Source organism: Eschrichtius robustus, chromosome 19 (assembly GCF_028021215.1).
Source record: "Eschrichtius robustus isolate mEscRob2 chromosome 19, mEscRob2.pri, whole genome shotgun sequence".
Taxonomy (NCBI): domain Eukaryota; kingdom Metazoa; phylum Chordata; class Mammalia; order Artiodactyla; family Eschrichtiidae; genus Eschrichtius; species Eschrichtius robustus.
Genome location: NC_090842.1, coordinates 50006095 through 50033232, shown reverse-complemented (window position 1 = coordinate 50033232; position 27138 = coordinate 50006095). Strand labels below are relative to the sequence as shown.

General features: G+C 51.0%; 1 protein-coding gene across 2 annotated transcripts in view; it reads left to right on the top strand.

The window, feature by feature from the left end:
• The window catches only part of TSHZ3 (teashirt zinc finger homeobox 3), a 70949-nt gene extending 54132 nt beyond the window's left edge, over positions 1-16817 (top strand). For both annotated transcript variants that reach the window (XM_068528741.1, XM_068528742.1), the window contains exon 3: positions 12012-16817. In XM_068528741.1, the coding sequence (XP_068384842.1) occupies positions 12012-15217 (3206 nt within the window). In that variant the 3' untranslated portion in view covers positions 15218-16817. The remainder of the gene's footprint in view (positions 1-12011) is intronic.
• The last annotated feature ends 10321 nt before the right edge of the window (positions 16818-27138 follow it).

Below are 27138 nucleotides of genomic sequence, written 5' to 3'. Positions count from 1 at the left end.
GTAATGTATATGGAGAGACCATTTGTGCATGTACTTAGCCATTGTAAAAACTATGAGAGATGAATGCCAGTAGGGATGTTCAAATAATAATGCCGATAATCGTTCCTGATATTTCTCTAGAACTTAGAGTTTAGAGGACTTTTCCATCCATTGTCTCATCTCTGAGATAAAGAGGTCAGTTTCAGAGAGACAGGTGAGAAAGGATTTCCTGGGAGGAGGTGGAATGAGCAGGGTCTTGGAGGGCAGGGCTGAGGATGTGAAAAGATGAAGCATTATACACAAAGTGGAAGAAACGGCGTCAGCCAAGGCAAGGCCAAAGCAGCATTATTAGGGAGGGTTAGTGTGTATGTCTGAGGGAGGTGGGCAGTGGAGGATAAACTTGGAAGGTAAAATGGAGCTTGGTTATGCCAGGCTTTGAATATCAAGCTGAGAAGTTTGTGTGGGTGTGTGATCACAAGGGCATTCCCTTGTGATCTATGTAACCAGGGCCATCTTGGCCACATAAAAGTAGAGCCCATGACTCTGAGCTGTTTATTTTGGTAACTTCTTATCCCTAACCCTAAAGCGTCTAGCGTATGTATTTAGTATTGTATACATGTTGGATGAAGGGATGGGTTTTTGGGTGGTTGGATGGATGGTAGATGGGTAAATGGGTAAATGGATAGATGGGTAGATGATTAGGTAGATCAATTGCCTCCTCTTCCAAGTAAATCCTGATTACTCTTTCAAAAAAATCATCCATTGACCTTCTCCCTACTACAACTCTTTAGATGCTACGGAGAACAGCCAGTAAAGCTCAGGGGAATTTTGAGTTGTATATGTACAGCCCATTTTGAAGAGGACCATTGTAAGAACTGTCCCAAATTTTCCCCAACCCATTGCCCTATTTTCAACTGTAGTTTCCCTGGGTCTTGAGATCACTGAGTGTGCAGACAGGTAAGAGTTCCACTTTGTTCCACAGCTGCCTCATAGGGGACCACAGGCTACCCCGTGAGGTCACTCTGTCCTCCTCCAGGAGATCCTGTGCTCCAGAGCTGAAGGTGTGTAAGGCATAACTCTTCTTAGCCATTATCGAGATTGACCACTGTTTATGGTGTCCCAGCACATCCCCTGCCCCTAATAATTCACCCGAGTCCTATTTGCTGCTGTCTGAAATCCCACCAAGGTGAGAGAATGTGTTCTTTGGATGAAGTTACTCTTATAATTTACTAGATCCATTACAGATTAGGATTTACCTTATGGGTTTTGTGGAATAACAGAGAAAAAGGCTATAGGGAAGAGGTTCAGACCCTCGAGTTTTTTTTTTTTTTTTTTACTCCAGGTAAGCAGGAAACTAGGAAATATATGGAGCTCAGAAACAGAAAAGGGAATATGGCGCCCACAGCAAGCTTTACTTCCTTCACCACTCTTGCAAGGACTTACCTTCAGAAGCCATGCTTTGCCTGTTAAACCATCACTGCTTCCTAAGCCGAACTGACTGGAGTGTCAACCTAGCCATCCCCATCAACACAGGGATTAAGGTTCTGCCTTGTCAGCTCCAGGGTGGGTTAAGCACTCCTGTGGGGCAGAGGGAGTGAGAGTATAGGTCCTCTGTGAGAGCTGGGTGTAGGGACCACTGTTGATTCACCCAGTGGTTCATATGTGCTTGAAGCCAAGGACAGAGGTGACTCAGTTGGTCCCCGAACTAATATTTATTTACTCTCTATTATCTGAAGGTTTGTTTGAGGCAATTGCTTTGAATGTGAGTGTGTCCTTGATACGTTTATTTTTCTTTGCGGTGAGGTTGCAGTAGGGTGAGTGTGGTTTCAGAACTGAGGGAGCTGGCTTCCCTCTCTGATCTCAGGAGCTTCCCAGCTTCCTGGCTTCCTCTTTGTCTGATCCATCTCTCCCGTGGGGAGGGTCCTGAGAAGGGGAGGGAGGTTGTTCAGAGGGGCTGCTGAGATGGCTGAATGAGGCCTTTTCACGGCAACAAGAATCCAGGGAGACGAGCCCCGGAAGTGTCTTTCTTGACCCGGTGGGCAGTGGCGGCTCCAGGTGTGGCTTCTGGAGGCTCCCGGCCTCGTGTTCACCACCACATCTAGAGGAAGAGGACTTGGCCTGGGTACCGAGTCTTCAGGACGGGCTGGGGTTTCCAGCAGCGGGGAGGTGTCCCCTGGGCCTCGCTGTCATTGGCCTCCTAGAGAATCAGCAGCAGCCCATTACGGCCTGAACAACCACTGGCCACTCTGGCTCTGCTGAAGGGCGACGTTGCCTTATTCACGCTGGCTTGATTCACCAATCAGCTAATGCCATGCCTTTCTTGGCATGAAAGCATCGCAGCTTTATTAACACAGTGGTACCCAACTGAACAAGCATTCATGTCGCACATTACATCAAATTAACATGTACAAAATTAATATTCCTGACCTTGCTAGTGGGAAGAACAATCAATCTAGGGGAGGTTGTCATCCCGCCGTGGCCAGCCTTCTGGAGAAGTCCTGACCATTATAGCTTCAGCCACCATTTCCTTCCCCCACAGCCAAGGCTTGCACCTAGCCTTCCTGCCCAGCTTTGGCCCTTTGGGATTCTCCTGGTTCCTGGGAGGCCCCTGGTCTCCCTGGTACCATCCAAGAATGCCATTCTCTCTTTGTCCCCAGAGACTGCGACCTCTGTCACCCCAGATGGTTTGGGTGACATCTCTTGTGACTCCAGGTGGCCAGGTGGATGGAGAAGACTTGTGTTCTCTGCCGGGTTGTGGCCTCCTGGGTACCAGCCATGAGCACTCCTCTAGAATCAGTTTTCTTTCTCTGCTGCCTATTTAATATCCTAACGGAGGCCCAACAACTCAATCTAATCGCCTTGATATTACCCAGCGCGTTTAGCTAAGCGCCCCTCCTCTCCATCACTCACTTCCTTCTGCCATCGCCTGGCTCTCTTGGCACCAAAGGGAAGTCTCCCATCAGAGTGCTGCCCCTTGGAACCCCCTCCCAGTCAGCAGCCAGCAGGACGTACCCCATCTGGATTTCCACCTTCTGCAGGACCCCTAAGCATCAGGGAGCTGGGAGCTGCCTGGAGGGTGAATGTGTTGGTCATCGCTGGCCCAGGTCTGAGCTCCCTGCCTGTCTCATTGCTTCTCACACCTTCCAGAGATCCTGGCACCTCATTTTAGGGGCTCTCAGAACACCGGGGGATAACTCTGGGCCCCAAATCAGGCTGCACCAGACAGGGAAGATGCTGCCACCTGGCTACACTCACAAAGGAGCCCTCCTGCCCTGTCACAATTAGGTGTGCAACACAGGCGCACGGAAGAGAGACCTGTGTAAAGGAAACCCAGAGGGGCACAGTGCACTTTGCGTGAGCCCTTCGTAAAGCAGAAATTCTTGTGTAGAATGGATCAGTCTGTCTAGAGTTTCCAGGTGTGTTTAGAACAAGGTGTAATTTAGGTGACCTTTTTCTGGGAACTTTGAGCTCTTTCTCCCGTGAGGAGATGACTCAAGGCAGAAGCTGACCTGAAGTGGGGCTGCACTCAGCCCGGAGGAGGTGGCCAGGCTGGGGGCCGGAGGCTGCAGGGACACTGGCAGCTGCTCCCGTGGAAGGTCACCTGACTCTAACCACGCCCCTGGGGTGGGCGGAGACTGGGAATCAAGACGGGGAGGGGGGGCGGGGGGCAGTGGCGGGTGTGGCGGTGGGTAGAGCCGGGCTTGAGGACGAAGGCCCAGGCCTGGGGGGAGGCGCCTGCTGGGTCAGGGATGTTAACTTCGTACCCGTGAATCCGATGGATGTCTCCCCCTTCCTCTCCCTCCTTTCCTTGCTCTTCATTTCCCTCCCTCCTCCTTCCCCTTCCTCTCTGGCTTGCTTCCTTTCCCCCAGCCCACACCTTCAGGCTGCCAGAGGGATGGGGAGCAGAACCCGTGCCCATGGGCACCTCTCACCTCAGCAGGGCTCTCTGCTGGTCCCCGCTGCCCCTCTTCCTGAAAGGCAGCTGGAGAATCTGGAGGTCTGGGGTCCATCACCTCAGAGGCCTGTCTTGACAAGTGTAGGACTCAGCCCAGAGGCCGTCCCAGGACCCACCTCCTGGGTGTGGGGACTGCAGGATGGGCCCGTGTACTTCCGTGGAGTCTGTGCACCTGTGCTCGTAGAGCCCTTTTCACTTGGGAAAGCCCTTTCTGCTCACTGCTTGTGACTTCCTTGTTGTTCTGCAAACACCTGGGAGATGGGTGTGGCATCAATTGTGCCCCCACCCCCCACCGCCCCCATTCGTGGGGAAAAGAAACTGGAGCCCAGAGACTTGAAGTCAAGTCTCATGGTCACATGGACACCATGGGGCAGAGCAGGAGCCGAGACCCGGGTTCATTGTCTGTGACATCACTCAGTTGAACAGAAAAACGCACAACACAGGAACACCAACAAAAACGGCAGGTCCTCTCAGAGTCTAGGGTGGCACCTTCATGGCCATCTCTCCAGGTGGGGCTACTGGGGCTTCCCACCTGCCCACCCCTGCTGTTACCGGGACTCTCCTCTGTTATGGGCCCAGGTGTGGGGTGGAGGGGAGGGGTTCAGAGGTGACCAAGACACCTGTGATGATCTTGGTGTATTTCTGTGTCCAAGCACATCTAGAACGGTTGAGAGGACTCGGGCCTCCCTAGGCCTTTAGGCAGGGTGTTTATTAAAACTCGACTTGAATTTGATTCATGAACCAGGCAGAGTGGTCTTGGCTGTGAAGGGAGGTCAGGAATAGGGTCTACAGAGACTGGCGTGCATGAGCCCTGAGCTGGTGTCCAGAGCCAACGGCCGTCTTCACAAGCTGTCCAGTTTCAGGCATGTCGCCTACGCCTGTCTTCTAGGCAGTTCCAAGTCAAGTCTCAAATGTGATCATTTGTGTGAGGGTCGGAGAGGGCCTCCTGGGGTTTGCTGAGGCCCTGGGCTCTGGGGCCTGCTCCTCCTGGGCTCCCCTGGCCAGGTGTCCTCCACCCAGGACGGCCCAGATCATCTCTGGGGCAGAAGAAACCTCTGTCCCCAAGCTGCATCCCCTTGCTCTGCCCACCAGGGTTGGCTGAACATTTAACTGCCTTCTTGGTCATGCCCTCAGATGGTTAAATTACCCTTAAAATAAGAAGTCACCTTATGTCTTGAAAATCTGAGTGCTCAGGAGAGGCTGAGACAAGACCTGGGTCTCCAGCCGTGGAGCTGACCCCCAGCAGCACCCCAGGGCCCCTCTCCTCACACCAGCCCTGCACCAAGACCCCCAGCTCAGGCGCTCTCCTTACCGTCCTCACCGCTAGAATAATCTCTTCTCTCTACCTCTTCTCAAATCTCCATCACTGGTTTTCTTTCTCTCCTTCCCTCACTGCCCTTGGGGGTCTCTCTCTGTCTCTATCTCTCTCCATCTCTGTCTCTGTCTTTCTGCCTCTTTCTGTATCTCTGTCTCTCTCCACCTCTTTGTCTCTGTCTCTGTCTCTGTTTTTCTCTCTGTCCCTTCCCAACACCACCCTAGTCCTGGTGGATTCTTCCCTCTTTCCCGCATCTTTCTCCCGTTGTTCTCGCTCTGATCCCTGCCCCCCACTCTCTCCTCACCCTTCTCCAGCCCTGTCCTTCTTCAGCCCCACCCCCTCCTCTCCCTGCCTCCTCTTCCCCCTCCATCGCAGTCATTGAGGATGGAGGGTGCCCACTCAGGGTACAAGAGGAGGTGCTCTTGTACCTTGAATGGACCACCTGTTCGGAAGAGAGGGGAGCGGGGGTCCCAGGACGCATTAGCCAGTAATTCACCTTCCCAGGCAGTCTTGGGAATTTGAAAACAGGGTAATAACTTCAGAACCCTCATTTCAGCCCAGAAAATGCAAAAATCCGCAGGACAGTTTACTTTGAAATTGCTTCTGGGAGCAGGGCGCAGCCACGCCCTCTTTCCTTTCTCTCCAGCTCTCTCCAGTGCTGCCCTACCCCCAGCCCAGCCCCCGCCCTGCGGCTGGAGACCCACCCCCACAGGGACACCCCTCAGTTCCTTCATCTCCTCGTTTGGCGGGAGATGCACAACAGTGTGATGAAGGTAGTTCCCACTTGCCCAGAAATGAATTCCATTATGCCCCGGCTTACTGTTTTATATTTATATCAAAAGTATTAATTCCTTTTTACCTAGTGGTTGGGTTTTGTTAATGATGATAATAAATATTAATGAGGTTGCTGCTGCCTCCAGACCTTCTGATTGCGGCACTGGCTGACTCCTCACTCCTGGGACAGCCCACTGTCCCTGTGGCCACGTCTTGGAAGGCACAAGCCCCAGGGAGCTGTGGGAGGGGACTCAGGACTCTCCTGGAGGGGCAGGCATGGGATCCAATGGGGATGGGGCATCAGGGAAGGCTCTGATGCGGCAGAAGCTCACTCCATGCTCCTTCTGTGTGATTCCTTAGGAGTTTCGTCAAATCCCCTTTATACTGACTCCTGAGGGGTCCCCACAGGAGGGCTTGGGAGTGTCCCATTTAACTTGTTGGAACTGAAGTTTCCTAGGCTGCAAAAGGGAAATCATTTTATCCACCTGCCAGGACCATTGAAAGAATCAAATGCAGTGCATGTGAAAATGGTTCATAAACATGCACATATTAGGTAGGAGTGTGGGTTTTTCATCGCTTGACATTCCAGGGCATTGGGCTGTGGAACTTTGTAGGAAGCCTTTGTAAGTGTGAGAGCTTTTTGTTTCTCATGAACATGCATCTCTGCCCAAGAGTCCCACTTGGTTCTGGGCATGCCAAGTTCTTGAGTTCATCCAGTTGTCCAAAAATGTGTCCTTGGCCCTCAGCTTTGGGGTGTTGGATTGACGTCTTGCTGCCTGAAGAGCTTACATTTCACTGAAGGGGAGAGCAGGTGGGGATGTAATAGGGAAGCAGTCACAGCAATTGGTAAGGGTTCACCTCTTGGAGAGGAACTTTTTCCACTGAGCCACTTGGGGAAAAATGAAACACAGGCTCCAGTGCATCCTCCCTTGAGTCTCCACTCTCGTGTGTTTCTTTGCATCTTTGCAGCTGATGATTTGGTTTGAATGCGAGTCCCTCCCCCTTACAGTTCAGGGCCTCCTGTGCTGGAACCTGCAGCAGAGGTCTCTATTTTAATAGTATTTGTTCAAGAGAAAACAGTGACACTGATGCATTCTTGGAGAGGTGTATTGGGATGTGGGCACAGCCAGGGGTGGCGCCAGTGCAAGGAGACCACCATCTGGGGGACTTCCTCCCCTCTTCCTTAGTGGAGGGTTCTGTCATCCTGTCCCACAGAGGTCGGTCCTCATGCCGCCCATGCTCAGAAAACGGATCCAGGAAGGACTTTGGATCAGACCCCAGCACATCTGCTTTCTCTGGGACCAGCTGGAGTCTGGATCTATCTGGATGTTTTGGCAACTATTTAGGAGGTTTGAAGAAGTCATCTATGGTGTTCATTCATTCATTCATTCACTCATTCATTCCGTGGATGTGTGTTGAGTGGCTACTCCGGGCCAGACGGTAGGGTTGCAGCAGATTTTGGGGGGGGTGGGAGGGCTGGTCCCGACCCCATGAAGCTGACAGTCTGTTGGAACACCCTGGAACATCTGCTGTAAGCTAGAGATTTCAGTGGTGTGCCTTGTAAAAAGAAGGGAGCGGGTGGCGTGCTAAGGGGACAAAGTTGGGGTCGAGAAGCCCCCTTCCCCAGATATTACATTCCACTGCAGCCCCGGGAGGGGTAGATGGCTCCCCCTCCTCTTCTTTGAATCTGCCCCAGGGTTTCCAGCGCAGGAGGCAGCAGTACAGAGTTAGAGGCTCTGGCACGTTCTAGAAGCTGAGAGGCTGGAGAGGAAGTAGGGCCAAGATGGTGGAGGACTCTGGGGCAATGGGAGGTCACTGAGGGTGTTCCACGGGCGGGGGTGGGGCGTTACCCACCCCCTGAATGATAAGGATCCGGTGGCTTCTGTCTGGAGAACAGAGGGAAGGGGCTGGGGCTGGAGTCAGGGGTTCCTTGAGGAGGGGTGAGAGATGCTGGGGTCGGAGGGGACAGAGGCTGGAAACAAGCATCTTGCTGCTGGACGTGACCTCCAATCAACCTCTTTCCAAAGCAGGGAGCTGGAATCCCAAAGCAGGATTGTAAGAGTACAGTGGGCCCTTGGCCTTGGAGAATCCAGACAGGAACAGAAAGAGAAAGTTAAGCGGAAAGCTAAATAGCAGCAGGGATCAAAATAACCGTCCACAGTAGCGAAGCCTCCCAAGGCCTGATTACCTGTGCGCGATTACCTGTCAGGTCCGAGCCGGGGACAGGGCCTGCCATCGGCTCCCTGACAGGAGGGACCCCTGATGGCCACCTCGGTGGGGCCGGCTTCTCACCCAGTGCCCCCCCCCGCCCCCTGTTGACCTCTCACTGTCCCACCCAGTCTGTGATGGAGACACCCAACCCCCCTCCCCTCCTGGCCTGATCCGGGGCATCAACTGTCCCAGTGAGGACATTCTTCCTCCTCTCCGGCTGGGGACTTTGCTGGTTAGTGCAGAGCAGAAGGGACAAAGGAGTGACTTAACCGCTGAGTCCTTGTGAGGAGCCAGCACGTGGAGGGAATGAGCCAGAGCAGGTGGGCTTTGCCTCACTTCTTTACCCTTTGCTCAGAAAAGCCATGGAACAGAGAAGGAGAGGAGGAGGGCCTTACCGATCAGGCCGCAGTGCCCTGTCACTTATACATGGGGAAATGGAGGCCGAGAGAAAGAAAAGGATATCCTGGCGGGGGTGGGGCGCGATCAGAATTAGTGGAATGAATGAACCTTTCCATCCCTTCATCCCCTCTGCCATCTCTCTGGGCCCGATTCAGCTTTCTCACCACTTTTTGAAGTTCAGTCATCAAGAGTGGATGTGATATTCTCGGAGGAGTGCAATTATTGCAAAACATAGCGGAAGGATTCGTGCTTTGCCCTCTAAGTACTTCTCACTGTTGGGTCTGGAAAGAAAATGGCTGTTTCAGTAGGTGGTGAGGTCCCTGTCAGGGCAGTGTGCAAGGGTGCTTGTAAGGAGCCTCAGAAACCATGACAAGGGTGGTGTGTGGGGTGATGCCACGTCTCCCAGGATTCAGGGCCTCTTGGCCCCGAAGCTTTTTAATTTTCCTCAGAGTAGGATTTGGTTCCCACCAGGGGGGTTGGCCTTACTTTTCTTTCAATATTAATTTCCTCCTCCGTCATCAGACTGATGGCATTCTGATACTGCTGTGCGATTTACAAGGCATACTGGAGTTCGCTGGGGGCCAGCTCGGGGTGGGAGCCGGCCAGGCCGATGATGGTGCGTGTGTGTGCTCTGGGGGGCTCTCCAGACAGCCTGCTGTGCTCCCCACACCGTGCCGAGGCTTCCACGGGGGCCACGCTGCTCCTGGGTGGGAGGTGGACAGGCAGAGCCGCCCATGTTCCCTTAGCTGGTGGCCTTCGTGCCACGTTGGGCTCTTTCATGTCCACCGTTGGCTCTGACTTCTTTTGCCTGCCTGGTGTCTCTCTCCTGTAGTGGCCAGATGGGGCCATTTCTGGATTCCTGCCTCTCCTAGACTGAATTCCATGGGAGCCGTGATGGGTGTGGCTCACGCTGCGGACTGTGGCTCCCAGGGCCATCTCCGGGAGAGAAGGGGCTCTGGGATCTATCTACCCTGTTCACACGGGGCCGGGCAGGGACACAGGCCATTGTGGTTTTCTCCCTCCTTCCAGACTCAGTGTTCCAAATGAGGCCCCTTGGATGCAAACGTTATACCTACTCGCACCCAGTGCATTTCTGCGGACAGTCAAACCCACATCGCCCTGCTCTAGCTCCTCTGCGAGAGTAATGCAGATCTGCCTGGGTGCCCTGACCTGGTCCTGCTGGGTGTCCCCTGGCCAGGGTGGTCGGCTGACCGGGTTTGCCCAGGACTGAGAGGATCCCCGGGACGTGGAACGTTCGGTGCTGAAACCAGGAGAGTTCCAGGCAAAGTGACTCTTGGTCACTTTGCCCCCAGCTCCCCTCCCTGCAGACCTGCCAGCCCTGTTGGGGTTTGAGTGTGCTGAAGCCAAGGATGGTGTGCAGAGGAGGAGATACCTTCTTTCCTTTTTATTCTCCTCTTCCTTTCCCAACAAGAGCATTCATCTTCCCCCTTGTGACCAGCTCCATAGTCTGCTAACCACTGTGGCCCTGGCCCTAGGAAAAGAGCTTGTTTGCCATGTTAATTTGTCAGCTCCAAGTGCATGGCCTTAAACTGAAGGTTCACCACAGCTGACCGGAGCAGGGCACTTTCTTCTGGTCATTTGTGAAGGACCTTCCACAGCTGCAGCCCAAGACTCTTGCTTTACTGTTTGCATATAAGCAGAAGCATCCCTTACCTCTACAGCTGATCTGAATGTGTGTACCTGGGACAGACTTCCCATCCAAATTCAGATCACCTCGGTGTTGGGATGTCGGTAGTTTCTCAGTGTAGAAATCTTGATGCTCAAAGGGGTCTTAGGAAAGAAGAAAATCACACATGACCTGGATGGAAGAGCCAGGGGAAATATCTGTGTGTCTTCCTGGGAATCTTCTTTGAGTCATTTCACTGTTTGGTTTTTTGGGGTTTTTTTGTTTTTTTTTTCTGGTGTGAAATTGATCTGGGGCCGGACCTTTAAAGTTATGGGAGTGAATTCCACAAACAAAGTTTCCTTTTCTTTCGGAGGAGCTTTTAATCAGCCACGCAGTTAACACTGTGCCATTCCGGCTGCCTCACACACTCAGCCGCTGGCCTTTAGAAGCAAACAGGTATTGAGGGGCTGACAAGAAATTACTTTTCACCCCTTTTCTGGCTTAGCATTGTCACTCACCACAGGGCTGGCCATGCCTCATTGTTCACGAGATCAACCCAACTTGGTTTACAGTGTCAGGCAAGCCCCAGTAAGGAAAAACCAAAGTCACTGAATACAAAAGAATGAAAAAAAAAAAATCACTCAGTTCCATGAATGCAAGTGTTCTCCTGGCTTTGCATCTCTGGAGTGCGTCTTCCAGAACCCACGGCTGCTCAGCCCTGCTCAGAGAACCTCCACCTGCTCGGAAGTACAGGCTGGATTTACATCCCCAGTTACATAGCTTCCAGAAAGACAGGATCCCTGTTGGATGCCCATGAAGCTTATGCTGAGTAAATATTGACAAAGTAGTCTAAAGAGCAAACACTTTGACATTTGTAAGGTCCACTGGAAGGTCTTGTATATATTTATACAGCAGGAATGAGCACCGCATACCAATTTTCCTGAACTTGTTCTGACATAATTCTGCATGGGTAGTGTGTGTGCCGGTAGCTGAGAACGGCTGAGTGTACACATGGGGGACACGGCCCGGGCTGGGTGGTGGCGGGTCAGAGTCTTCCCTCCCATCTAGAACAAACCAACACCTGTCCAAGCTTCTATAAGGAAACTTACTTTAAGCTTCTTATAAGACCTACTTTTTCAGAAGGAAAAAAGAAAAAAGAAAGCCACAAAACCTTGTTTTTAATTTATTGCAATTGATGCACTTTCTTTTTACTTCGTAAAAATTGTATTGATGTTTTTGTGCTTTATATTTATTAAAGATTGAGCCTCAAAAATGTAATGAGTAAAAAATGCTTGCTTAATTTAAATTGTGAATCTGTCTGTTAAGAAATGCATTAGGGGTAGGAGAAGCATAAGACATATTAATTGACAGACAGGAACTGCTGTCTCTGAGGTTGATACAAGTAATTTATTACTTTAGAAATGAATGCCACCTCCAGAATGTGCTTCATTAATTTCAAATTTAGTTTTAATTTCAAGCTGTTGCCCCTTGAGAAGAATAAGGTGGCAAATTATGTTTGAAGAGCAGATTTTTTTTTTTTTTTTTTTGCTCCAAAGAAACACCACATTTTAACTATTTAATTTTACAAATAAACGTGCCTGTCTGCTTTGCTGTGTCTTCCCAAGAGCCGAGAAAATGTTCTAGGTAAGATCAACACTTACTAATGCTTTTTTTTCTTTCTTTCTTTCTTTCTCTCCTTCTCCCTGTGTCCCTTCTTTCTGCCCTACTTGTCCCACCTGTTATCACGGCAGCCTATGTTTCAGATGAGTTAAAGGCTGCCGCCCTGGTAGACGAAGACATAGACCCAGAAGAGAGCCTGGCAGATGGGGAGCCCTCGGCTAAGTACATGTGCCCAGAAAAGGAGCTCAGCAAGACCTGCCCCAGCTACCAGAACTCCCCAGCGGCTGAGTTTTCCAGCCACGAGATGGACAGCGAGTCCCACATCAGTGAGACTAGTGACCGGATGGCCGACTTTGAAAGCGGCTCCATCAAGAACGAAGAGGAGACCAAGGAGGCGGCGGTCCCACCCGAAGACACGACCGTGTCGGACAGCCTGGAGCAGATGAAGGCCGTGTACAACCACTTCCTCTCCAACTCCTACTGGTCCAACCTCACCCTCAACCTGCACCAGCCGTCCTCGGAGAAGAACAACGGAAGCAGCAGCAGCAGCAGCAGTAGCAGTAGCAGCTGCGGCAGCGGGAGCTTCGACTGGCACCAGAGCGCCATGGCCAAGACCCTGCAGCAGGTGTCACAGAGCCGCGTGCTGCCCGAGCCCAGCCTGTTCAGCACCGTGCAGCTGTACCGGCAGAGCAGCAAGCTCTACGGCTCCATCTTCACTGGGGCCAGCAAGTTCCGCTGCAAAGACTGCAGCGCCGCCTACGACACCCTGGTGGAGTTGACGGTGCACATGAACGAGACGGGGCACTACCGCGACGACAACCACGAGACCGACAACAACAACCCCAAGCGCTGGTCCAAGCCCCGCAAACGCTCGCTGCTGGAAATGGAAGGGAAGGAGGACGCCCAGAAGGTGTTGAAGTGCATGTACTGCGGCCACTCGTTCGAGTCCCTCCAGGACCTGAGTGTCCATATGATCAAAACGAAACACTACCAAAAAGTGCCTCTGAAGGAACCTGTCACTCCCGTCGCAGCCAAAATCATCCCTGCCGCTCGCAAGAAGGCCTCGCTGGAGCTGGAGCTCCCCAGCTCCCCGGACTCCACCGGCGGCACCCCCAAAGCTGCCGTGGCGGACACGAACGACGTGCTTCAGAAGAACTCCAACCCGTACATCACGCCAAATAACCGCTACGGCCACCAGAACGGGGCCAGCTACGCCTGGCACTTCGAGGCCCGCAAGTCCCAGATCCTCAAGTGCATGGAGTGCGGCAGCTCGCACGACACGCTGCAGGAGCTCACGGCCCACATGATGGTGACTGGCCACTTCATCAAGGTGACCAACTCGGCCATGAAGAAGGGGAAGCCCATCATGGAGACGCCTGTCACGCCCAGCATCACCACCCTGCTGGATGAGAAGGTGCAATCCGTGCCCCTGGCCGCCACCACCTTCACGTCCCCCTCCAACACGCCCGCCAGCGTCTCCCCGAAACTGAACGTGGAGGTCAAGAAGGAGGCCGACAAGGAGAAAGCGGTCAGCGACGAGAAGCCTAAGGAAAAGGAGAAGGCCTGTGAGGAGGAGGAGAAGTACGACATCTCTTCCAAGTACCACTATTTGACTGAGAACGACTTAGAAGAGAGTCCCAAGGGGGGGCTCGATATCCTCAAGTCCCTAGAAAACACAGTGACGTCTGCCATCAATAAGGCCCAGAACGGCACCCCCAGCTGGGGGGGCTACCCCAGCATCCACGCCGCCTACCAGCTCCCCAACATGATGAAGCTGTCTCTGGGCTCCGCGGGGAAGAGCACACCCCTGAAGCCCATGTATGGCAACAGTGACATCGTGTCCCCCACGAAGAACCAGACCCTGATCTCTCCGCCCAGCAGCCAGACCTCACCCATGCCCAAGACAAACTTTCACGCCATGGAGGAGCTGGTGAAAAAAGTCACCGAGAAAGTTGCCAAAGCGGAGGAGAAAATGAAGGAGCCCGAGGGCAAGCTTTCTCCGCCCAAGCGGGCCACCCCGTCCCCGTGCAGCAGCGAGGTCAGCGAGCCCATCAGGATGGAGGCGTCCAGCGATGGGGGCTTCAAAAGCCAGGAGGACAGCCCCAGCCCCCAGCGGGACGGCTGCAAGGAGGGGAGCCCCCCGGCAGAGCCGGTGGAGAACGGCAGGGACCTGGTGAAGCCCGTTAGCAGTGGCCTGAGCGGCAGCACGGCCATCATCACTGACCACCCGCCGGAGCAGCCCTTCGTTAACCCTCTGAGCGCCCTCCAGTCGGTCATGAACATCCACCTGGGCAAGGCTGCCAAGCCCTCCCTACCTGCCCTCGACCCCATGAGCATGCTTTTCAAGATGAGCAACAGCCTGGCCGAGAAGGCGGCGGTGGCCACCCCACCACCCCTGCAGTCCAAGAAGGTGGACCACCTCGACCGCTACTTCTACCACGTCAACAACGACCAACCCATAGACTTGACAAAAGGGAAGAGCGACAAAGGCTGCTCTTTGGGTTCAGTGCTTTTGTCACCCACGTCCACATCCCCAGCCACCTCCTCATCCACGGTGACAACGGCAAAGACGTCTGCCGTCGTATCATTCATGTCAAACTCGCCGCTCCGCGAGAACGCCTTGTCAGATATATCCGATATGCTGAAGAACTTGACAGAGAGCCACACGTCAAAGTCCTCCACCCCTTCCAGCATCTCCGAGAAGTCTGACATTGACGGGGCCACCCTGGAGGAGGCCGAGGAGGCGACGCCCGCACAGAAGAGGAAGGGCCGCCAATCAAACTGGAACCCCCAGCACCTGCTGATCCTCCAGGCCCAGTTCGCCGCCAGCCTCCGGCAGACCTCAGAGGGCAAGTACATCATGTCGGACCTGAGCCCCCAGGAGCGCATGCACATCTCAAGGTTCACCGGCCTCTCCATGACCACCATCAGCCACTGGCTGGCCAACGTGAAGTACCAGCTGCGAAGGACAGGTGGAACAAAGTTCCTCAAAAACTTGGACACTGGTCACCCCGTGTTCTTTTGTAATGACTGCGCGTCACAAATCAGGACTCCCTCCACGTACATCAGCCATCTCGAGTCACACCTGGGCTTCCGGCTACGGGATTTGTCCAAACTGTCCACCGAACAGATTAACAATCAGATAGCACAAACCAAGTCACCGTCGGAAAAATTGGTGACGTCCTCCCCCGAGGAGGACCTGGGGACCTCCTACCAGTGCAAACTTTGCAATCGGACCTTTGCGAGCAAGCATGCGGTTAAACTTCACCTCAGCAAAACACACGGGAAATCCCCAGAGGACCACCTTCTGTATGTTTCCGAGTTAGAGAAGCAGTAGCGTTTGCTTTTGATGAAAACGACTGTGATTTGCTTTGAGGGAAACTGTTGCAGGCACCTTAAGGCCCCTCTGTCTTGTTCTAGGCACATGTTCTTATTTTAACTGCAGAGAATCACTCTGGGCTGGACTGTTTTGTATAACTGTACAGTGTTTAATAGAGGTGCATACTCAGCTGTTGTCACTGGTAAAATATGAAGGTTAAAACGCAGTGGTAAGTGTTTGGAACTTTGTGTAAATGGGATTTAGTTGTGAGCACCCCCCGATGCTTCAAGCTGCATGCATTAACAGACAGTTTAATTAAGCATTTATGACGAAACCGGCCACATTTTTCCACGCGGCCGAGTGTGCTGGCATTTTTCACCCTTTCATCTTTAGCGCTCTGAGTACTTTGAAGCACTTTTGCATTAATTTGGTTAAAAAATAAAATAAAATAATAATAATGTATGAAGCTCTGTTTTTTAAATTCCTTACCAGCTTAGTTATAATTAATAATACGAACCTCCATTTATGCAGGTCTGCAGGGGTATAACACGCCTTGAAATTTAAAAGAATATTATTTTCACATTGAAACATAGATGTATATATTGTATAGATTTCAGACTCTCTTATGAAAAATGTGATTGTGGGTAAATGACCTTTTTTCCTGCATTTATAGCAACAGTGTTTTATGTACCTGCTATGCTCTGGGCATAAGCCATGCCTATGTATAGTGTATATTTCTTTTTCTTTTTTTTTTAAGGTCTATGGGTTTTGTTTTTTTACATGCAAACATTGTAAATTATACAGAAGATACCACAGATAACATTTATAAAGTATACAGAAACATTATCTGAAAGCAAAGTATGATTGTTTGTTTTGCTATACAGTACATCTATATTGATAGAGGTTCACGTTTAAATTATACATATTTATTAGCATCATATTATCATTTGTTTTGAGCAGTCTGAATAAACGAGGCCAGGAAATCCATCCATGGCAGGCATCATAACTATTTTGCACATGATTTTTAAAGGTATTTATTAGAAATCCAAAAAAAAAAAAAAAATAACGCTCAAAATAAACTCAGTGCTCAAAGGGTTACGTCTATTTCAAAAGGAAAAAAAAAAAGAACAAAAAAAGAGAGAGAACTTGTACTGTATTTCCTAAACATTGATAAAGCCTTTAAAATGTTTGTACTGTAATACTTTGCTTAAAAGTCACGAGGCATTCTGTGATACAACCTCTTTTACTTATTTATAAGCCCTCTTGGTTGCTATTCCATATTGTAGGATGCCTTTTTTATTTCAATTGGTAACTTTCTGTTTTGTTCTTCCTAATTATTCTCCCAAGATCCCACACTGCAGCTTTATCTTTAGGCTTATGAAAGGTAACCCGTGGTTACCGGCTCTCCAAGTGATTCTGTTCTTCTCCATTTTTGGCAGTTAATTTGCAGAAGTAACTGACAGCTGACACCATATGAGAACCTATGTATAAAATATTGGCATGTAAACGGCACAGACACTCTGTGCCCTGTTTTGTTGTTGACAATGAACCACCATTATGTGACTCTTCATATAACCCTCTTTTCTACGGCAGCATTAAAATTGTCTTTTTGCTATAATTTTGTGTCGCGTTCACAATTATGTCTGAAATGTGCTACGACTAACGAGCACATTAAAATTAAATTGTATGCGATCTGTTTATGACTGAGTTGGTTGCTGTGTCTGCCAGGTGCTGGCAGTCGGAAGCCGCCCGTAAATCAGGGGAGTTTTAGTGAACTTTGGGTTTGGAGAGCAGCAAACATTCACTTAGAGGCGGCGTGGACAGAATTTTCCCCAAGAATAAAAATGGAAAAGAAAGGAAGATGTTCCCGTGAGGTTAGATTCTCCCTCGGAAGGCGATGCTATCAAACACCGGTAGTGGAGCTTCGGTCACACCTGGTGACCCACGTGGGGGCCGGAGGTTGGTCTCCCATCTGCATGAGAGAAGTCGAAGTCAGGGCCCAGAGCCCTGCTCGAGGGAGATGGGAAGAAAGGTTTTTGGAAGACTCAGTGCAGGGCGGCTCCTTCCTGTTGATTCGGGATTTTCAAGGAGCAGAAAACAGAGCCCAGCTGGGCAGGTGGACCCTGGGGTCCACACTGTCTCTCTTGTGCTAAAGCAAGCCCAGATAACGGGGTGTAGGGGGGCGGGGAGCCTGAACCCATCCACAAGAGGAGTGGGGAGAGCATTTATATGATAATCACAAGCTTTTATTAACCCTGGCAAATTATGCCAACAAAACGCTGGGAACATATCATGTAAAATTGTAAAATACCTTTATTACTATATTCAGACTACTCTTGCAGTTATGTGGAATCGTAGCTCCTAACCTAGAATTATACAAATGAGAGATGTATTACAGCCATGTAATATATAAAACACCTCCACGTTAAAAAAATATACGCTTTTATTAAAAATTTAAATTAAGCCCTTTCAGAGATGTTCGGCAACACGCCTACATTTTTTTCTGTTCATTCCCACCCCTTTGTGTCAAGATGAGGCCAAAATTTCTGTCTGCTCTACTTTCTCTCGGCAATCCATCTCTCTCCGGGTTTTTAGAGAGAACCTCACTAGAGTTTAAAACGGGTTTTTGGCAAGTAGGGAGGTGTGTGCTGGCTCTGCTCTCGCCTTGTAATGCAGGCGCACGGTTGGGCTATGCCCTCGGGCGGTGCAGACGGGTCTTTCCCTTCTGGGTCACGGGCCTTGTCCCCTTCCCCATCTCTTCCAGGGTGGCCGCAGAAGGCCCTCCGAGAGCGGTTCTTCTCCCTGTCCACCCTTACCTGGAAGGAGGCCTGGGACACCATACGTTTCCCTGGGGGGCCGGCTCCCCTTGGAACCGGCTCAGGGGACAGAGACACCCTCCCTCCCGTGCCTTCCGCATCTTCACATCCTGGAGCCCAGATTTCCACTCTTGAATTTTTCACAGGTTAAATATAGCATCGGTTTATTAGAATCCAAAGTCCTGCATCTAACAGATTAAACTGACAACACTTCCATCACCACCAGGGCCCATGTGGCTTGAAGGGAGATGGGATTTGTGCAAGTGATGCTGGAAACCCCGCCCCCCTTTACAGTTTGGGAGAAGAAACTGATGCCCTGCCCATCTCCTCCTCACCCCACCCCCAGGGTTAGCTTTAGGACTTCAGTTTGGGTATAGAAGTGAGGATTTATCGCCAAGGCAGGTAGCAGATTCTATGACTCATTTGGTCCCCAGGGGCTCATAGCCAAGAAAGGACTGCTCATATTAATGGGGCCCAGAAATTAATTTTACCTTTAGAGGAAACATAGTAACTGGGCAGTGGAGGACCTGAGTCATGACTGCAAACCTAAGCTGGCATGATGGCAATCTCCCAACCATGCATCATGGCAGGAGGCGGGGCTGGCTAGGGCCTCACCCCACTTGGAAATGCAGGGCCATTTACTCTCAAGGTCATCAAACCCTCTCCTGGCTGGAGAGTGGGCCACTGTCCAAAAGAGCCTTCCATTCACAGCCCAGAATGTCCCTGATTTTTCTGAGATCAGTTGGGAAAATCTAAAGTTATATTCCAAGGCCGATGCAGCTGTGCACTAGTTCGCCTACGGTTGATGTTTGTTAATAGAGAATGTGAGTGCAGGAAGGAATGCGTCATCCAAGTCAGGTCTTTAAACGAGTCCAGGGAGGAGGAGGGATGGTGCCAAGTGAGGGAGGTTTTAATCACAGGTGTGTAGGTGACCCCGACCTCACCCCACCCAAGCCCAGGCTTGTTGCAGTCCTACTGTATATCTTCCAGCCATCACATTTACGCAGTATCTTAAAATAACATTTGTGATAAATGTGCAATTTAACTAATTTATGGTGCTATGATGTGCTCAGGGCTACATGCAAGATGAAAATCTTAAATGGAGCTTGAACAGCTCACTTCACAACAAGAAATCAATATGCCACATCTTAGCTATTCGCTGCCGTCAACATTTAGCAAAAAATATCAGTGATGTATCTTTAAGTTTGAGGCAGCAAGAATTCTATAATTAACCAAAATCTTACATAGTTAAAGAGGGTGGGTTATGATGAAGACCCAGATCTCCCTGGCATCTTCGTTCTATTTTCATTCTGCAAAAAGGAAAAAAAAATATTGATAACCACCAAAGAGCTGCTTCTCTGCCGGGTGCTAAGGAGAGCTTAGGTGGCAGTGGTTAGCCCAGGAAGGCCTCCCCAGCAGAGCTCAGGGCTGTGGTCTCTGCAGATCTGGAAGGATTCCTTCTCTCAAAATCAGACCACTCCAGCTCGGTGGACTTCACTGCCCCCAACCCCTGGCCCACCTATTGTTTCACAGACCTGGTGCCGGACTACTAAAAGAGAAAAAAGGCCCTAGTACCTGCCAAGCTCTGGGAAGAGCTAAGCTCCATCTTGAGAGCAGAACCCTGAAGATAGAAGCCTGACGGTAGTTGAAGGACATGAGCTGATGGGAAACGAGGCTACATTGAACAAATCCTGCGCTGAAACTATTGTCTCCCGAGATTTCTAAGTCATCTAATAGAAAAAAAGAAGAAAAAAAAAATCAAATGATTTTATTTTTTTCAAATTCGTCTGTGCAGCTCTTTTGAAATTGGAAAATTGCAATCGCATTTTATTCTGTTGACTATTTAGCACAGAAATAATCCACTTGGTATTATAGGAAGCAATCATAAGAATGAAAACACACAAACCCCAACACCACTCTTTAACAATAAATACTTTAAAATAATAGCTATTATCCTTTTAGCTAATGGAGAAATTACCATTTTTGCTCTGCCAGATAGTTATTCTTTTGGTAAGAGAAACGCTAACCTTTTTTCTCCCTAGGGATTTATTAGTAAGCACGTGTAATCTTTGGCAAAAGGAAACCTAAAAATGCATTTCCCCGGGGACCCGGTGCCAGTCGATGCCTTTCAGCCCGCGGCTGACCTCAGAGATGCAGACAAGGTACTCGTGCCTGTGTTCCCACACGATTCCAGGTTATGCTGGCCTTTGCAAAATATGCTATAGTTAGCTTCAGAACCCATCTCACTCCTTTGGGGGAAGCCTCGGTTCTGTCTCTTAGCATAAAGCTTCTGGGAGGAAAAGCTCGTCCTGACAAACCCCGCCTTCCCGTGTGTGCCACGTGGCAGCCTTAGTCACTGCCGAGGCCTGGACCCCTGGTGTCCGTGCAGAAAGCAGGGAGCAAACAGGGTTTCGCTTCCAGGGAGGTACTCGCTCTCCACACAGCCATCGAGTTTCCCCAAGCCAGAGGGAGATGCTGTTGGACGCACAGGCACCGTGTTTTGATCTCCAAGGATTTGACAGCAGGCTACCCCTAGGAAGATTGTAAAGGCAAGCAAACCCGGTAATGGGTGGGCTTTGATGGTTCCAAAGGCATCCCAAAGCACTGTCGATTTGGGACTGTGTTCCCTGCTCAGCCAAAACAATGGATTTGCCAAATTGTTGTTCAGTGGCCTGACAGTCCCGGACAACCTGGTGGTGACTTCGGCCACGGCTTTGGACATCAGGAGTGACTTACTTAAAGTTAGTGGCTTCTTGAGGCTCAGCATTCAGGGGTCAGTGCGCTACCCCGGGTCCAAAGAGCCAGGTGTTTTCAAAATTAAATTCTAATGATAAAAGATCAGAGGAACAGCTTTTCTACCACCTTTGTATAATGTCATGTACTAATATATTCTTAATAAATCACTCCTGATGATAATGAAGATCAGCAAGGTGACCTCTTTCCAGAGATTAACATCCACAATTAGCTACTCAGGAATTAGAATACACTGTTATTTACTGTCTAACCCGAGCGGTCAAATATAGTAGCCATCAGCCACATGTGATGATTCAAATTTAAATGAAATAGAATGAAAAGTTTCATTCCTCAGTCATACCAGCCATACTTCAAATGCTCAGTAGCCACATGTGGCTAGTGGTTACTCTTTGGACAGCACAGACATGGAGAATTCCCATCATCACAGGACGTTCAGTTGGACAGTGCTCTCTATACCATTTTTTAAGAGCTTTTTCCTAATTAAGAGCTCATGCCTTAAGGATGAAAGTGTGTTTTCAGTCCATGGGTATTTCTTAGAATCTTTATTTTCCCAACATGGGCTCAGGCAACATTCTCACGTGCTAATATCTCTGATCAAAGGCAAGGACGCACATAATTAACCTTGAGCATAAAATTATAAACAGAAGTGCAGGCATCAGTGTATGAAGTTGCTGATCATTCCCCCTGCTGTGAATATTATCTGGGCTGCAAACTCCAAAGCCCAGAGTGCTGATGGATGTGGCCATGACCTTGCTTTGCCCTCAGCTGGTGGTGAATCAGGCAGTCCGTTGCTGCTCTCTTTGCCCAAGTGGACTTGAAACCTTCCCTGGGACTGGGAGACTCAGGTGTGGCCCTGAGGCTGGCATGGCTCTTAGCTCCCACACGTGAGGCCTGAGAGTGCCATGCCCCCCCAGGCCTGCAGACCACACCAGGCCTCTATCTCCTCCCCTGTAGCCCCAGGCAGCAGCAAGGGGTGGGGGTAGGGCCCCATCCTGCTCTCTCTTTAAAAATTACAATATATAAATAGGACTTGGGAAATGACTTTTTAAATTTGGAGGGTTAAGTTTGAAAAATTGTTGCATTTCAACATTTCACTTCCATTATTTTTTTTTCCCACAGCAGGATTCCAGGACACATTTACGACTGTCATAATTGTGAGTTAGAGATCTCCCAGGCCAAGTGAAATGAAATTACGAGAAACTGAAATCTGTTTTAATTGGAGCATTTATGGAAAAAAGGAGTCAGGGTGGCTGCTTTTTCCTTTACGTGACTCTCCGGTTCACGGCCATACCTGTGTCCGGAAACTAGGGCTGGGGAAACTTGGGCCAAGACAGAGCAAGAAGGGAAGGAGAGAGAATGAGGTAGGTGTGTCAGGAAGGAGTCATTTTCCTAGCTTAAAAAAAAAAAAAAAATGGAGGTATAGTCGCCGGAGTTCCGCCTCAGTGACCATGAAACCGAGTCGGCAAAAGCTGAAGGACCCGGCTCCTGAGAGCCTCATCAGGGCTTGTCATCGCTCTAATGAATATCATTTAAATTGCTTTGTATATTGGTGGAGTTTGGATGTCGATTTAATTTGTGCATGTGTTTGAGTTCTTCTGCTTGGCTAGGCTAACAGAGAAGCAGCCGCTTAATGAAAACTGAGTTGGTGACAGTGTGATGCGCTCCAACCCAGTCAAATGGGTTTGAAGGGCTGCAGTGACAGGCCTCAGAAAGAAGCAGCTCTGGCTGGGGGACCAGAAAGGTTCCTGCAGCGCGGGGACCTTCCAGGCGGCGTGGCCAGCTTGCGTGGTCGTGCTAAGTTCACGCGCGCAGTCTCTTCGCGGCTCGACCCATCCTCAGCCCAGTGGACTCCAGCTCCAGGCGCGAGGGACTGTGCCTGTTGAATTGGGGTCCTGGGGAGTCTCCCCCCTCCCCCGTGGTTAAACAGAACGTTGATGGAATTACTGGGATGGGCAATGGTAAGGGGAGACGCAGAACCGACTTCTCAAGCAAGGGAAGTGGCCTGAGTCCCCCCAGCTGAGATGGTAAGAGGGCATCCTCGTGTTGGGACACCCACAAAAGCAAAGGCCTTCTCCCATCCCGAGGTGTCATCCCATCTGTGTGTGCAGAAGCTCAGCTCTCTCAGGACGGTCACGTGCCCATTTTCTTCTTGCCTCTCCCCAGCCAGGCTGGGATTCCTACAGGGCTCATCCGTAGATGAGACCCAGCGGGGTGCCGTGGCCCGCCCTGGCCCACAGTTGCTCTCAGGAAGGTCAGCCAGGCGTCTGTTTGCAGAAGCATTAGAAGCACAGGCTGAGTGCAAACCCATTCATCTGCTGAGCCTACACTAAATCCCCTACCTCCAAAAGGGCCATGGTTCTGGAAGGAGTTTGACACTTGGCCCTGGTGTTTCACTCAGAGACTGAGTCTTGGATCTCGGGGAAGCTCATGGGCTCCCCGACACCGCAGATTCCCCTGGGGGTAGTGAGCTGGGGGTGGGTCCGGGGCCTGAGGGGCAGGGCAGGGTGGGGGCAAGGGAGCATATAAAAGGAGCCCCCTTTCCTGCCTTCTCCATGGTCCTCAAGGTCTGACCACTGAACTTCACACTGTTTTCCCCAACTTCGCATTACAGCTTTCTCAAATATTGTCAATATTCACATTATCAACAAGGTAGCATAGACCCTGGAAAAATCACAAAGGAGAGTGTTTTCGGCATCCGGGCTACTTCCTCTGCTGGCTAGATCCCCTCCACCCGCACCCCTGCAACTCTGTTTCAGGGGTAGAGAGGTGGGAGAAGGGGGTGGTGAGAATCTCTCAAGGCTGGAAAAGAGATGGGCCCATTCTCCTAAATCGAACTGAAGGCCAGAGAGGTGAGGTGTCCACCTGGTGGAAAGTCAGCCCCTCTCTTTCTGCCATCAAGAGCCAAGGGGGCAGGATGGAATGGGGCAGGGGAAGGAAGTGCTGAGAAGAAGATGGTGCCTTGGGCATGGGCCCGGTGAAGGCTCCGGGAGCAGATGCAAGGTTGGGGCCAGACACCCAGAGAAGCATAACTGCAGGAAGGCTTTGACACTATGGCCCATTTGGCGGTAGGGGTTGCCTTTCCTAAACATGGGGACCCGTGGTTCGTCTTGAGAGAAGTTCTGAGGAGCTTCTGTGTGCCCAAGACATGGGGCGGGGGCCCTGGCGAGGTCTCCTCGGACGCTGTACAAGTCCCATCTCAGGGGGCTGGACCATGAGACCAGGGCGCAGCCACGCCCACCCTGCGCCTGCACCCGGAAGGGAGAAATAACGCCTAAGAGCCGCCCTGAGCTGTCCTGGCCTTTAATGAGTTTGGAGTCAAGCTGGAGAAAGGAGACAAAACAATTGTGACAAATAAATGACAATGCCCAATTAAGAATGCGATTGGGCAGAAAACAAAGAGTGAGATTACAAGGCTCTGGTCCCGGAAACTCAAAGTGCACTGGCCGGGAGCCGATCTTTGAACTAGTTGGACCTGGCTGGACCTTGAGGGATGGATAAGATCTGAGCTTGCAGGGAGGGGAAGGCCTCTCCTTGTAAGAAACCACAGGAAAGCTAGTTGCTCAGCTGCCTTCTGGCTGTGCCTTGAGATGGCGGGACCCATGGCAGAGACTCTTGCATCCTGAGAAGCACCTCTGAATCCTCCGAAATGAAATACTGCTGCAACCATGGCAGTGATAGATGTTTATTATTCTATTCCACCTGGAGGCCTTTCTAGGATTTTCTACTGTAGCTTCTTGACCATTTAGGGCTTCTGGCCCCTTTCTCAAAAGTCCGTACACTTCCTTAATCCCAGGGGCCGTGGACCCTCCAAGGTCCACCACTCACAGGCCTTGGAGGTGGGTCTCAGTTGGCGCACACTACTTCCTGCTGCCTTCCAGAACTTGTACTTCATGGGGTGCCCATTCATTTCCAGGCTTGGGAGTTCAGGGATGCTTGTCAAGATGCTGTCAGCAAGGATTGCCTCCAGATCTTAAGCAAAGAAAGGAAATTTGACTCACATAGCTGAAGTTTGGGCATAGTGGCTTTGGCAACCTTGAGGGGAAAAGCTCTCCGTCACAACAGTGGGAACCCAGGATTGGGTCATTTCTGGACCAACAGCTGTGATTCTGATCAGCAGCGGGTCACAGTCTCACCTCAACCAGTTTTCAGGCCCAAAGCAGCAGGACTCTTTCTGCCCCAACATCAGGTTCAAGCTGTACACTTAGGGTTCAAGTTTGGGCTGCAGATGGCCCTGTTTATGGGTTGGAAGGTGTTCCTCTGTGCATCTTGAGTGATGTCTGGCCTCGGCTTTGCCAGTGTGGTGATAAGCCTCAGATTCCTCAAGGGATGGCTCCCCCTAATAAAGGATCTCAATTTTCCATGGGGCAGAAGGAGAAACCTTCTGAGAAACCAAGCTACGGGGTTCCCGTGGGCCCCCAGGAGCAAGCTCTCCTGATGGGGGGTAGCTCTTCATCCTGGGGCCAGAATTGTACCAGGGTGGATGTCACTGACCTCAGGAACCTCCTGGCCACTCTCTCCTTAAGGTACAGCTGGAGGCCCACCACCCACACAAAGGCCACCTGTCCTTTTTGTTGACACTGCCTAGACCCTGAGATGGCTGCAGACCAGAATTTACTAGAAAGAGGAGCTTTCATCCATTGGCCTCTCTGGCACCTGTACGAACAGTGATTGTGTACCTGGCACAGGTGGCAAAATGTAGCCTGTGGATTGAATGCGACCTGCAGATTGTTTGGTTTGGGCCACACTTTAAAAAGAAACTTTAACTCATTGCCAAATCTTGAAAACTGGGAGATTTCGTAGCCATTTCTGGCATCTCTAGATGCCACATTCCTAGGTGACAGCAGGGGACTGCCGTCTTAGGTGGGGCATGGGCTCCCGTGTTGGCCCCATCCCTACGACTCCCTATCTGTCTCGTAGGTGAGGCTCCTTCAGAAGTGGAGCCTGACATGAGGATTTGGTGCGGTCCTCCCTTTGACAGGTGACCCCAAAAAGTACAGACAGGAGCGAGGGGATAGGGGGAGACAGAAAGAGAAAGGAAGCCAATTGTAGATGTATTAAGAAGCATGTTGCCACTGGGGGCAACGGGGACTCCATCCCACTGGGAACCTCTGTAGGACTGTGCAGGAAAATCTCCAAGGGGTCCCCTCTGAAGGTCGGGCAGTTGGGGATCCAGAACTCCCATCCATCTCTGGCTGAGCACTGCTCCCTGTGCGTGGAAGAAGATGATCCTGGGGCCTTAGAGACCCAGGTGCTTGCAGTAGGAAGCCTTTAGCAGGTTCAATAACGGTGCAGGTGAAGGGACATGAGGGGGCATGGCAGCATCTGCCAACCGGCTGCATTAAACCACCCACGTTCGCATCTCGTCCCTGCACTCCTGTAGGCATTTATTCAGGGCGAGCTCTTTGGTCCAGTGAGAGAGTTCCCAACAACGGGGAGTGACTCGGCCAGGGTAACACTCCACGTCAGCCGCAGAGCTGAGACTAGCACTCGGGCATCGCCTTTCTCCTTTGTGTTTCTACCACCTTGTGCATCTTATTCTGGGGAGACTAGAGCCCTGGATGCCTCATTCATCCATTTTCTTTTACTTCCTTATTTAATTATTTATTTATGTGTTAATTACCCATCTACTTCCAGAGGTAACGTAGGGCTTCTATCTAGCTCATTAGTTGTTTCATTTCTGGCTAGAAACAGTGAGATTGGCTGAGAGGGGTGGGAAGTACAGTGAGCAGGGGGACCCCCGGGAACTGTGAGGCACAGGAACCCGGCATTTGGCTGTAGATCCCCACTTCCATCCCTCTCCTGGCCCTGCACAAAAGGACAGCATGCAGGAAACAGCTCCATTCAAGAAGTGCCTCCCATAGGAAGTCCCATCCTTGGCACAGGGCACAGCTTGCCCTGACCGCCAGGGTGAACCCACCCCCTCCCCCCCCCCCCCCCCCCCGCGGCCCCCGGACAGGGAGGGAGGGCTCAGACAGAGCACCTGGCCTTCATGCTTTTCTTGGTTCCTCATGCTTGCTGCTGGGGATGGCAGTGAGCAGGGGGTAGCGAGGTTATAAACGTCAGGAGGGGAGGGCTTCTGTCACAGCTCCATGCAACTTTGCAAAGCTTCAGACATCCCTCATCTTGGCCTCCGCCTCAACCCCACCCCTGCCATTTCTCTGTGTAGGCACAGATGTGTCTTCCTCTGTGGAAATGCCCTGTCATCACGTTAACATCAGAACCCACACAGATTACAATAGAATCAAGGTGGGTACAACTGCCATGAGAATTTGGGGGTGAGTTTCCAGTGCCTGTGCCCCCAGAGCTGATGGGGGGACCGCTGAGCTGTGCCTGGGGTGCAGGGGCTGCAATTCTAAGATCCTGGCAGGA